General features: G+C 46.8%; 1 protein-coding gene across 2 annotated transcripts in view; it reads left to right on the top strand.

Annotated features, from left to right (window-relative positions):
* The first annotated feature begins 2,691 nt into the window (after positions 1–2,691).
* DHDDS (dehydrodolichyl diphosphate synthase subunit) overlaps positions 2,692–13,043 on the top strand; it is a 30,027-nt gene continuing 19,675 nt past the window's right edge. For both annotated transcript variants that reach the window (XM_039231016.1, XM_039231008.1), the window contains exons 1-6: positions 2,692–2,768; positions 3,247–3,364; positions 5,028–5,144; positions 7,743–7,885; positions 11,471–11,587; positions 12,517–12,618. In XM_039231016.1, the coding sequence (XP_039086947.1) occupies positions 3,302–3,364; positions 5,028–5,144; positions 7,743–7,885; positions 11,471–11,587; positions 12,517–12,618 (542 nt within the window). In that variant the 5' untranslated portion in view covers positions 2,692–2,768; positions 3,247–3,301. The remainder of the gene's footprint in view (positions 2,769–3,246; positions 3,365–5,027; positions 5,145–7,742; positions 7,886–11,470; positions 11,588–12,516; positions 12,619–13,043) is intronic.

Raw genomic sequence — 13,043 nt, 5'->3', positions numbered from 1 at the left:
AATATAATGTGTTGGTCTTCTCCATGTTCTTTTGGGGTTTTATTGTTTACAAACTTCTTTTTGTATTGAGAAAAATAGCCAAAGCATCTTTGACAAAAGGTTCTGCACCAGGAGGAGAATCTGGAAGATAGCTTGGTGACCCCTCTTAGAGTATGGCGGTCTTGAACCATCCTTTCTTTTGTGTTTCCTTCCCCTCTTTCCTATTTTGGGCCAGATCTTCTATCCTAGAAATTTGACTCCTACCCTATCCCCTCTTTTATCCTCCCCCTCTTAAAAAAAAGTCCCCCACCACCTCCATACACCTTTCAATCCTGAAAAAGCTATAAACCCTCCATCCCTTGTTCCTAATATCCTGTGTCAAGACCATTCCTTGATGTGATTCATACCAATACACTTGTATTTGGATGGATCAACCCTACTTTAATCTCTAAGGGTAGAGAGAAGCAGAAGCAAGGAGGGGGGCCTTCCATGTAGAAATAGGGTCTGGAGACCAAGGAAGCAAAGATGAATGTATAATCCAAGTCACTCAGGAACTTTTATGCAGGTGCAAGAAGCTTATGTCAAAGTGGCCACAAGATTGTTTAATAGGAGACGAACGAATGTAACTCCATGTTTACTGCTAGAAACCAAAGCTTTGTGTGAAATCTTGAATTTATGGGGGTGGGATGGGGTAGGAAAGCTTGTACCTATCTGTTCTTTCCCTGATCCCTTCTCCTCCTTTCTGAACTGCAGGAGACTGAGCCCCCTTGGGCTTTAGTGACTCCAATCTCTGGGGGGTGTTTACGTGGTTGATTTTGCTGTGCCGGGTACTTCCTTTCCCACTTGCTGTTTTGTAACACACATGCTGACCCTTTTCCCTTCTCTTTTTACCCTGGGAAAATTCAATGAATAAATAAAACGTTATTGGTACTGAAACTGTGCTCTTGTTGGATATTTAGGGTGTTTTTCTACCATAAGTCCTACTTTCTTGGACTGGGACTCAGAAGTCACCGAAGAATCATTAAGTTTCCTGTTCAGCCATTTTGTTAGAAATGAATCTTGAAAATTCAGTCCTTTTAAAGAGCACCTCATTACAGTGGATTTTTGTTTCTAGTTAAGGCCTCTTGTCCTTTTCCTTGGAAGCTGCCACATTCAAGAGGGGATTAGGAGCTTGGCATGCATAAGAATGGGGTTGCCTGTGCCACTGGCTGGGATGAAAGGATGGGGCCATGGCTTGGGGCATGAGACCCTAATACTTTCTCCCCTGCTCCTCAAAGCCTTTTACAAATCTTAATTAATTAACCCCCTGTAGCACCCCAGGGAGGGGAATATGTGGAACTAGGGAAATTGAGGCCAGAGGAAGTAACACTGATTAGCTATACAAAAACGTTAACATTTTATTTGAGTGCAAGTGTGCTAGCCTTCTAATGAACATTGTATTTTAAAACATCTAGTTCCCCCACCCCCAAGGGAAGGATTTAAAAAGAAAAAAACTTGCTTGGAGGTATGCCGTTTATTACACAAAGTGCACAGAAACCGCAGAACAAGGCTATGAAATTACTTGTATCCACTCCAGAGACTTCAAGCCCAAAAGTCAAAGCTGACCATGGAAGCTTCTAAAAGCAAACTACTACAGGGCTTCAGTAAATGGTCTTCTGCAACACTGAAGTAATCAGCTAGGCTTGAAACTTAACTCCCAGGATGCAAAGTAGAAGGATGGAAAAGCTTAAGACTATTCATGGGAGGGTTACTCATCTCTAGGGCTTTCTTTGATCATGTGTGTTGAAAGTAACCCTTTCATCAGATACATGATGAACTGGGGGTTTCCAGTGCAGTAACTCTTCCTCGCCTTGTTCCCTGGATGAGACTACAAAGCGAGAAACTACAAGATTCCTTGGAGATTGTAAAGCTGGTTTTTTCCTGCTTTTTTAATTTCGAGAAAATTGAACTCAAGTTCCGTTAAGTGCTTCCAATTCCTGTAACAGTTTTCCTTAAAGGATTGGTACAGAGCTTAATGCCTTTGACTTTTCTATGGGGGGGGGGGTAATTGATGTCCTTTCAGTTATTTTATTAGTCATTCTTAGAGCAGAGCTCTTTCTGGTCTAAACTCCTTTTTGAGTAGGTCCCGAGAATCCGAAAATCCTAAAATATGAGGGCTTCAAACCAGCACAAAATGGGTGCATAGTAAGTGGGTCTGTGAAACTGACTAGAGCTAGGAATTTACCAAACGATTAAATCCACTAAATAAAACTGCAAACAGTTCATACAATTTGAAAGACTTGAACCAGGTCTCTAGGCTTTACGGCGAGCGAGACACCGCCCAAACTCATTTCTCAGCAGTCCCAAACTGCCACCGGCGGCTGCAACTGCCTTGCGCTTCTGCATGGCGATCTCCGAATTCTCGCTCTGGAGGGTGGCCCGCCCCAGGCCTCCCGCATCTGCGGTGGGATTACACACCTCTCCGCTGGCCGAAGCGATCTCGGCCCCGCCTTTCCCGGCCGGCTCCCCTAGCACGTGGCCCGGAACCCGCCGGCCCCACTCGGTCACGTGAGCGCGGCTCTTCCCTGCCCCGCCCCCGGCAGTGCGACTTTCGGCCGGAACGTTAGCGCCGCCCCTCCTCCAAACCCGCAGGCGCAGGGCGCGATCCCGCCCATTGGGCGGTGGGAGGGGGCGTGTTCCAGCGCCGGACGATGACCTATTCTTCCAGCGCCACGTCGTGAGGAAGTGTCGATCCGCTGGAGCAGTTGGAAGGTTCCGGGCGGAGCGGAGCCGGTTGCTGGGTTTGAGCGGTGAGCGAGAGGCGAGCGAGGACTGGGCGGGGAGGCGGCTGTGGGAGAAACAAAGGGGATAGCGGAAGAGATGAGTGAGGGGATGATAATTGGGAGACCTCTGAGGTTGGAGGTGGCGCGTGCGGCGCCTGAAGGGTTGGTGTGTTGGAACGCGGGATGAGAAACGGTCCCTCGGAGGATGGAGAAGGAGGAAGCGGGGAAGGATCAGGATGCAGGCCCTGTGTTGTGGCCGGAGGACGACTTGGACGTCCAGGAAAAGTCGGGGCATTTGCCAAGGAAAAGGGGACGGCAGCAACGACACCAAGCCAGAACTAGGGAAAGGCCTCTACCCCAAAGGTCTCGTTCGCTCTAAACTCAGGGTGGTGATGAGTTATCGACGTAGGCAGGTGTCTTTGGATCCTAATGCTGGCTACTCCCCACAGACAGCTGAAGCTGTTTGCAAACCCTGGTGATTTACTCTCTTTCTTGTTTATCCAAGGTTACCCGGCGGGTGTCTTCTTGTTCTGGGCTCTTCCTCTGCCGGGGCAGGAGCTATGTCATGGATCAAGGAAGGAGAGTTGTCACTTTGGGAGCGGTTCTGTGCCAACATCATAAAGGTGAGCACCAGTTGGCCTGATGGTTCGTTGGGTAATCTGTGTCAAAACCTGCTATTAACATGGAGTAATCCACAATGGCAAGTGGAATCTAACAATGGAACGGAAGAGTCTGAATTGCAAGGGAACTTCGAGGTCTACATTTCTGGCAGGTAGTGTCCTCATTTTCATGCTTTCAAGAACCCCAGGACCTCCCAGTATCATAGACTGTTACGTCTTCCTTGTAGAGAGCTGCAGTGTGTTATTTGGAACTTGGATCTGTTTTTCCTTGTACTGTTTTCTGGATTTAGATAGAATAGTCTTTCTTTGATGTGGCAGTAGAGCATGACGGTTCAGAGCGTGGGCTCTAGAGACAGACAGACTGAAAGTCCTTATGTATCATTTATTAACCATGTGACTTTATATGATTGTTTTGAGGATGAAACCGAAAACACACCAAAAACAGCACAGTATCTAGCAGTTCTTAATTACTGCTATTACTGGCGCTGTTTTCGGCCATTTGAAGACTACGATCATCCTATTTCCTACACCCCTTTACTTCCCCAAAGCTTGCCTCTGCGTCTTCTCTGGGGAATCACAACAGTGTTATATTTTGTCCATATAACAGGTATGAGATTTAAGCCAGTCAGCCTGGTCTTGTCTTTCAACCACAGAGTGTCAAGCAGTGGGTAGCAGTGAATTTGGGAGTCAGCAAAGCCTTATACTGTCCCCCCACCCCCAAATGCCAAGTGATCTCAGGCAGTCGAGCACGTGGAAAGTATCTTTTTGGGGAACCACTGCAGTCATGTGTTGGAAAGAACAAGGTACGTGATTGGACTGGAATTTTTTTTTTAAGACTACATGTCGAAGACAAAAGCCGAAACTGTTGGAGAGGTGTGGAGGAAGCAGTCAGTGAAGAGGCCCTCTAGAGAGGGAAATTAGGCTAAGGAGTGAATTTTTGCTGTGATAGACAACCAAAGGCTGCTAGAAGCCAGATAAGAAGCTTCCTTGGCCCCCAAGACATCTTTTTTTTTGCTTTGAAATGGCTCCTGACATTTACATTTTGATGAAAATCCCGATGCTTGGCCTCCCTTGTGTAATCGGAAAATCATTGACACTGGGCCCCCATCCCTGTGTGGCGGCGATTGGATAGGGCAGATTTCTCTTCTCTGGAGGGTACCCTTGCCACCGGACCACAGCCATCAGTATTGTTCCTGTGCCTTCCAGGCGGAGACACGAAACCAAAGTGGTGACCAAGAGCATGTGGTTAAAAATGAGTTCTAAAAGCATACAGACTTCAGTGTGAATTCCCACCTTGCCTTTTCTTAGCTGTGTGACTTGTGGAAAGTCACTTGACCTCTCTGAGACTGTTTTTTTTTTTTTTTTGCACTTGTGAAATGAAAATAACTACTACTACTTTACTATTTACTTTATAGATTTATATGAAAAAAAAAGAAAAAAACCTGAGATGAAGTATAAAAAGCCTAGCATAGTACTTGGCATATAATAAGTACTTGATATAAATAAATATATATAAATAAGTAAAAGTGCTTAATACCCATTTATTGAGCCAAAGCACAGAATACCCAGTTCCCTTCCTCGGGGGGGCTTTTATCATATAACTCAAGTCTATTAGCTTGGGGTTCCGTGTTGCCTTGTGCCCATCATCTGTCTTCCTACTTCCCAGGCAGGCCCGATGCCCAAGCACATTGCCTTTATAATGGATGGAAACCGTCGCTACGCCAGGAAGTGTCAAGTGGAGCGGCAGGAAGGCCACTCCCAGGGCTTCAACAAGCTGGCTGAGGTGAGAGTGGGAGGCAGAGCCCGCTGGGAACAGTCTATGGAGAACTGGGCTGTAGTGAGAAAATCAGGCCCTGAGTTTGCTGTGGTTTGAGAGTATTTTTTTTAAAGCTATTTGTTTTATCACCTGCTTGCTTGCTTGTTATGGGTCTCATATCAACATTAACAGGGATCAAGCTATAGAGTGAATCATCACAAAATATTAGAAACAAGACCAAAATTTACTTCTCTTACCACCTTAATATATCAGCAGTTTCTAGTTTTCTGTTCCTAATTCCAGTCCTTGTAATATGTTCTAACATGACTTGACATTTATAAAACCACTTCTGTATCTTCAGTAACCTTGTATTCCATGAGATTTTGGCAAGGCGTATACGCATAGGTTTTCTAACTATATGCTTTAATGCCTGTGGAATATTTTATCATAAGGATCCGACATGACTTGATTAGCTGCCCTACTGTTACCAGACATTATAACGGTTCATTTTTTAAAAAACTTTTTTAAAGTTTATTTATTTTGACAGAGAGAAAGAGCAGGGAAGGAGCAGAGAGAGAAGGAGAGAGAGAGAGAATCCCAAACAGGCTCCATGCTGCCAGCACAGAGCCCAGTGCAGGGCTCGAACTCACAAGCTGTGAGATCATGACCTGAGCCAAAAGCAAGAGTCAGACGCTTAATTGACCTAGCCACCCAGGCGCCCCTTAAACAGTTCAATTTTCGAATTTATTCTAAATTCTTTGAAGTGACATTTCTGGAACAAGTTTAGGGTGACCACCTATCCTGGTTTGCCTGAGGCCTTTTAGTGCTTAAACTGGGAAAAGTGCCAGACAGCCTGAGTCATCACTCTAAGCAAAGGTCACGGGCATGTTACAGTTATGTTTTGTCTTTTTAAGTGTTTTTTTTTTTTTTTTTGAGAGAGCACAAGCAAGGGAGGGACAGAAAGAGAGGGAGACCAAGGATCCGAAGTGTGCTCACTGCTGTCAGCTCAGAGCTGACATGTGGGGCTTGAACTCAAGAACCAGGAGATCATGACCTGAACGGAAGTCCGGCGCTCAACCGACTGAGCCACACACCCAATTTACAATTTTAATACGTGTTGCAAATTGGAAAACATTACATTTAACAATAAGAATGGAATATTGTCTGTTGCTCTGAAACTGACTTTAAGAAGAATGGAAATAAGGGCTGGACAGACCTCAGTGTGCCAGCACAAGAACATGGCCCGATGCCAGGGCATTGATATTTTTGCCTTGAGTGAGTGGCCGTGAGGCTCTCTCGGACACGCTGAGGCCGTCTTCTGGTTTGATGACCCCAGCTTCTCTCTTGTGACTAAGGAAGAGGCAGGTTTGCCCAGTGCTTAGGAGCTTACGCTCCGGAATTGCTCAGAACTCATCGGCACCCTTGCCCTGCTGCTTCCCGGCCCTGTGGCCTGCAGCAAGTCACACAGCTTCCCTTTGCCTCAGTTTCTTCATCAGCAAAACGAGAACAGCAATAATTTCTACCTCCAGAGATTATGTGAAGATTAAATAAAAGGGCACAGTGAAATGCATGTAGGATTTAGCATAAAGGATTTAGCTCAAAAAGCTGAAGTTGTTATTATTAGCAGCTATATTGACTCTAGTCGGTGGTAGGTTCTGATGCAGAGGAGCCGGCCAAAAGGTGGCTTCGCTGTAAGGGCTGTAGAGCCTGAGCCTGTTCAAGGGTGAAGCTCTCACAGGTAATTTTCCCAAAGTGGCGATGACTTTTCGTGTATGTCTATGAGGGGATTAGAAAGGCAGCTCTCCTCCTTTGTTTCTTCAAGTTCAATTCTGATGGGATGTCTGTGTCTCCTACCTGTAACCTCCAGGCTCCCTACCTCAACACTGCTGTTCTCAGCTCTAGTCGGTTCTCTGCCCATAGTGGCTCTGGGTTAGAGCAGCCCCAGGGGCCCGGCTTTACATAGGAGTTTCACTTCCCTTTTCATCGAGGTATAATTTCATCCAGTGAAATGCACAAACTGGGGGGGCAGGGGTTGACAGTTGCATTTACCTGTCTAATCTGTACCCCTATCAAGATAGAGAACATTTCCAACTCTCCAGTAAGTTCCCTCGTGCCCCTCCCTTCCCAGCCAAACCCCATCCCACTTCCTTTTCCCCTCTTCAGGCAACCACTGTTCTGATTTCTGTCACTAGAGGTGAAGTCTTGCTGTTCTAGAACTTCATAGAAAGGACTCGGCTGTGCAAGGGATCGAGTGTGCTCCTTTTTTACAGATCAGGAGACTGAGGCTCACAGAGGTTAAATGATTCGCCTCCAGTCACACAGCAAGCGCATAGTGGAGTCTGAGACTAGAACCGAAATCTTTACTCCCTCAGTGAAAAGTTCTTCTCAGTAAACCAACAATTGTACCAGCACAGCACCGCTCACTAAGTTCACAGTTTACAGATTCTCAACTGGTGGCTTTCTACTCACTTGGTTTGTTGTTCTGACAGAAACACTGGTGTTACCCTAGCTTTACCTGGTTTGGGGAGGAGAGAAGGCTGCCTCTCACCTCCAACACCGAGTCGGGGCGGAGGCGTCTCTTATTTCCCTTCCGTGTGTCCTAGCTCCTTGCCTTCTCCCTCTCAGACTCTGCGCTGGTGTTTGAACCTGGGCATCCTAGAGGTGACGGTCTACGCGTTCAGCATTGAGAACTTCAAACGCTCCAAGAGTGAGGTAGACGGGCTGATGGATCTGGCCCGGCAGAAGTTCAGCGGCTTGATGGAAGAACAGTAAGATTCTATCGGACGGGAGAGTGTGTTCTTACACCTCCTCCAGCCCCACACTAACCCTCAAGACTCTCATCTGATGCTTATTTAGGGAACTCTAAACCCTTTTAATGTTAGTCAGGTCTCTCTCGCTTTTTTAAAAATGTTCATTTATTTTATTTTGAGAGAGAAAGAGTGCATAGAGGAGGGGCAGAGAGAGAGAATCCCCAACAGGCTTCATGATGTCAGCGCAGAGCCTGATGTGGGGGCTCAATCTCACAAACTTCAAGACCAAGACCTAAGCTGAAACAGAGACGCTTAACTGACCAAGCCACCCAGGCACCCCAGTCAGGTCTCTCTGGTGGCAAGCTAGTTTTTCTCCTCCTCCCCCCCCTTTTTTTTTAAGGGGGCACTTAAGTACCTGAGGATATAGAGGCATTTCACAAAATTCAAGGACGAGTATAGCCAGCCTTGAGCAAAACTGAAACCAGGAATTGAAATCCATCAGATAGATTCCTTCTCTCTGCACTCTACCTTTCTTTGCTTAGGAGAGGATCCCAGAATGAACTAAAGCCCTTAATTAATAGCCCACTTTAGATCAAATTTCTACCCCACGGCCAATAAACTGATCAGGAAGTAGCATGAGAGAAACATTGAAAAAGCCCTTTTCTACCACGTAGTCATCCCTGAAAAGTCACTATATCGCTCTACATGTTCTCTTGGAAGGGACAGGTGACGTGTAAGAGGCCTTTATGGGGAAGAGTCAGTACCATTCTTAGCTGTCACTAAGTTTAAGCTTAACTTAGGGAGCAAAGAGGAAGTTTGATGGAGCTTATCTGCTTCAAAGCGTGGAAGCCTCTCCAGCCAGGAGTGCCCCAGAGTCTTCATTACAGCCCTTTTCTGCCCAGCTCCTCCCATGCCAGGGCCAGCGAGTTGAGAGAACAGGGGCCTGGAGCACCAGTGAGGCTGGGCCTAGAACAGTCTTGTCATTTAGGTCCCAGTAGGTCCCAGTTCAGACCCTGTGGGTCTGGTGGCGGGGAGGGTGGCCAGGTGTCTCACTGTCCATATGGGATAATGAGACTCAGCCACAGACATTGCTGCCTGGTCCCCAGCAGAGTCCATGTGGCTCAGAGTTCCCACCCAAGGGACTGGGGCTGGTTCAGATTCTTCTGTGCTTCATACTAATTTCACTTGAAAAAAGATTTTTTTTAAGTTTATTCATTTTTGACAGGGGCGGGGAAACAGAACACAAGCAGGGGAGGGGCAAAGAGAGAGGGAAACACGGAATCCGAAACAGGCTTCAGGCTCTGAGCTGTCAGCACAGAACCCGACACGGGGCTTGAACCCACAAGCCTCGAGATCATGACCTGAGCCGAAGTTGGATGCTTCACCAACTGAGCCACCCAGCCGCCCCGAATTTCACCTTTTTAAAGTGCTTATACTATATGCCAGGTCCTGAGCCTAACAGGTATTCTCATTTCTTATTCACGTTATCCTGTGAGAAAGATTTTATCATCCCAATTGTAGTGAGGAGGCAAGTGAAAACAGAGAAGTTTTGATTTGCCTGCTGGGCCACACAGCTCTCAGGCAGACCCAAGACAGACAAGATCTTTCCAACTCCAGAGCTGAGCTGTGGCCTACTACACTCATTCGAAAGACAGAAGGTAATCTTACAGTTCCCTAAAGATTAAAATACATGGCGGTAGAGGAACTACTGAGATGGCTCCCATCAGTCAGCAGTAGAGGAAAGGCCTTAGGTTCTAAGGTCCTGGACAGAAAAGAAGCAATCTCATCAGTGGTTTCCCAACAATGTGCCACAGAACCTCAAAGTTCTGAGGAGTGGGTGTGCAGAGGGAATAGGGCACAGGGTGCCAGTTGGCATTTTACCTACTGTGTATATTAACCATACTTGTCAGGAAGAAAGAGCTCTTGGCTAAAAGAAGGTTGGGAAAACCACTGACCTAGTTCAGGTTCATCAGTTGAAAAACAACCCTGGCGAATAGAGGTGAAAGACTTGCCCGTGGCCACACAGCAGGCTTATGGCAGAACCAGGTTGGGAACCCAAATCTCCTGGCTTCTTGCCCCAGGGCTTTTGCCTCCCCTTCCCTATAGACGTCACTCCGGTCACCTGCCTGTGTCTGAGGGTGAGCACTTTCACATACTTTATCTTACTAAACACAAGCCGGTGTGCAGAGTATGGCAGAGATGTTTATCACCCCCTGCCCCATTCAAGGGGTAGGGGAAACTGAGGCTCAGAGAGGCTAAGTGGTTATACAAGGTCAGCTCGTAAGTGCTGGCTCTAGGCCTTGAATCTAGCTGTTTTCATTCTGGTTTTGCTTTGATCGGTCTATACATCTGTCTACTCTAGCCACTCGGGTGGCTTTCTCAAAAATAGGTGGTTAGATCTTGCTTTGCCCTCGATGAAAAGTGATGAGGGTTATAGAGTGGATAAGCTGTTGCATGTGGCCTTGCACTCTGGATCAGGGTTCTCCAGGACATGCCTGATACCCTGCCTTGCACTGTGCTTCTTGTGGTTAAGTTCTCATTTTCCAAACGCTAGTCATTGAGTGTCTCCATAGCAGTTCCCAGGTGAGGGAGGCTGGTTGGGTAACTGAATGCATGCTTGCTGTGCTGAGTTTGGGAATTATGGTATGGAGGCAGTGAAATGCCACGGTGAAGAGGATAGGCCCTAGAACCAGACTCCTTAGGTTCAAATTCAGCTTTCCACCCACCAGCCATCTGGTGTGGAGCAAATACCCTAACCTCCCTGTGTCTCAGTTTCCTTGTCAGTAAAAGGGGGAGTGATAATGGTGTCTGCCTCAAAGGCTGATGTAAGGGTGGGATGTGTCGATGAGTGTAAAGCACTTAGACCAACGTCTGGCACTTAGTAAACATAAAATTAATGTTAGATGTTGCTGTTTTTAACGTACTTCACCGGAAGGTACAGGAGTAACAAATAATATAGCTCTTGCCCTTGAGATTCTTCTTCTGTCAGAATGGGACTGAATACATAAAATGCAACTTGCCCGCAAGGACGCATGAAGAGGTGTGATGTGTGGGAAAGAATTTGGGTTTGGGTCCTCAAATCAGACCTGGTTTCTTTTTCAATTATTTACTAAATTTATTGATATTTATTTTGAGAGAGAGGGGCTGAGTGGGGTTGGGGGGAGGGGAGAGAGACAGACAGACAGACAGACAGACAGACAGACAGACTGACTCCCAAGCAGGTTCTGCACTGTCAGCGCAGAGCCCGACGTGGGGCTCAAATTCACAAACCGGGAGATCATGACCTGAGCCGAAATAGAGTCAGACGCTTAACCGACCCAGTCTCCTGGGCGCCCCAGACAGACCTGATCCTGATACCGCACTTGATGGTCATTTGACCTTGGGCAGTCTCTATCTGACTCTCCTGCCCGAGCCTCAGTTTCCTGCTGGAGAATGGGGAACCTGGTGACCTCCTGTCAGAGTCATTGAGGGGATGCAGCGGTACTGCATGTGGGACAGTGCCTGACACACGCAGGAAAGCTCTTAGAAGCCAGGAGTTGAGTCTTGTCAGTTCTCCGACTCCACAGGCAATCTGTCCCAACCCTGCCTCCTTTTCCTGCTCAGGGAGAAACTGCAGAAGCACGGGGTATGTATCCGGGTCCTGGGCGATCTGCATTTGTTGCCCTTGGATCTCCAGGAGCTGATTGCACTGGCGGTCCAGACCACCAAGAACTACAACAAGTAAGTGTTCAGATTTCCCCTGAGCGACCCGTATCAGACTTTGACTCCCTGCTAGCTTTAAAGAGACATACTGGGGCTCTCTAGGTGGGCATTTGGTACAGGAGGGCAAGGAGAGGTTTGAGATGCTTAGAGACTTTTTCCATCTGCAGGGCAGACCAGAGATGGTCCTTAATACCATGTTAAATGTGCATATTCTTACACATACAGGTTTTCATCTTCTTCCTCCTTCATGTGCCTATCTCCCCCCCGTATACATATACATGTATGTTTACATATATACATGTACTTAATAATAGTTACTATTATTTTACTTGACAGAGGATAGGGTGGAAATGCATAAGCTGTAGGTATGGCCTTGAGCTCTAGCTCAGGGTTCTTCAGGACCTGCCTGGACCTTCTAGGACCTAATACCTCAACTTACAATGTGCATCTGTCTCTGTCTACAGTATCTCTCTCTCTCTGAAGACAGATCCTTGAAGAAATTCTTTTTCTGTTCCACTCCTTTAAGGATAGGTTGATACTGGGAGGTCCTGGCAGGTGCAGCAGCGAACGGAGTTCAGTAATCCAAACTTCATCATGTGTGCCTTTGGGTTTAATACGTGTTTGGCAGTGGATTGGTTTACATCAAATTTGCATCTTATTCACCTTTGTTTGTGCTAATGTGAGAGCAGATTCATGTCCTCTGAAAGCTGGTTGGCAGTAGGAGGGAGGCTAATAAGGGTCGTTTAGTGTTCATCTTGTTACAAAAACTAATGACATGATCATTCTAAGAAAACTTGGGAAACACAATTCATAATCTCACCTTTCAGTGATACCCATGATTAACATTTGGTACTTTCTGTTCTTTCGGAGAAGCGGTGCCCTGTAAGCAATGACTCCGGTCCTTAGTCCCTGTCCTCTGCTAAATTATTCTCTCCTTCCTTTCTCAGGTGTTTCCTCAATGTCTGCTTTGCATACACGTCCCGTCATGAGATCAGTAATGCTGTGAGAGAGATGGCCTGGGGAGTGGAGCAAGGCCTTCTGGACCCCAGGTACCCTGTTATTTCGTGTGTAACTGGTAGGGAAACCAGGTGTGCGCCTCCCTCGCCGTGCACTTGGGCCGGAAGTCAAGTCAGGGATGCATGTGGACAGATTTGGGGCACGATTCCCACCCCACCCCCCGCTGCCACATAGATGTTAGGATTGGCTTGTTATAGCCCGCTTCAGAATTTCTGTGTTCACCAAAGACCAAGAAGCCCCAGAAAAATGGTATAGAAGAAAACAAGTCTGAGGCATTCACTAAAAAATGATGTCTTTACACCTGCAACTAACATAACACTGTATGTTAACTGTATTGGAATTAAAAAACAAAAAAGGCCTCCGTGGGGTGCCTCGCTGGCTCAGTTCATAGAGCATGTGGCTTTTGATCTTGGGGTGGTGAGTTCGAGCCCCACATGGGTGTAGAAATTACTTAAAA

This window comes from Hyaena hyaena, unplaced genomic scaffold (genome assembly GCF_003009895.1).
Source record: "Hyaena hyaena isolate Hyena2069 unplaced genomic scaffold, ASM300989v1 scaffold_3, whole genome shotgun sequence".
Taxonomy (NCBI): Eukaryota; Metazoa; Chordata; class Mammalia; order Carnivora; family Hyaenidae; genus Hyaena; species Hyaena hyaena.
This window is presented reverse-complemented; position numbering and strand designations above follow the sequence as displayed.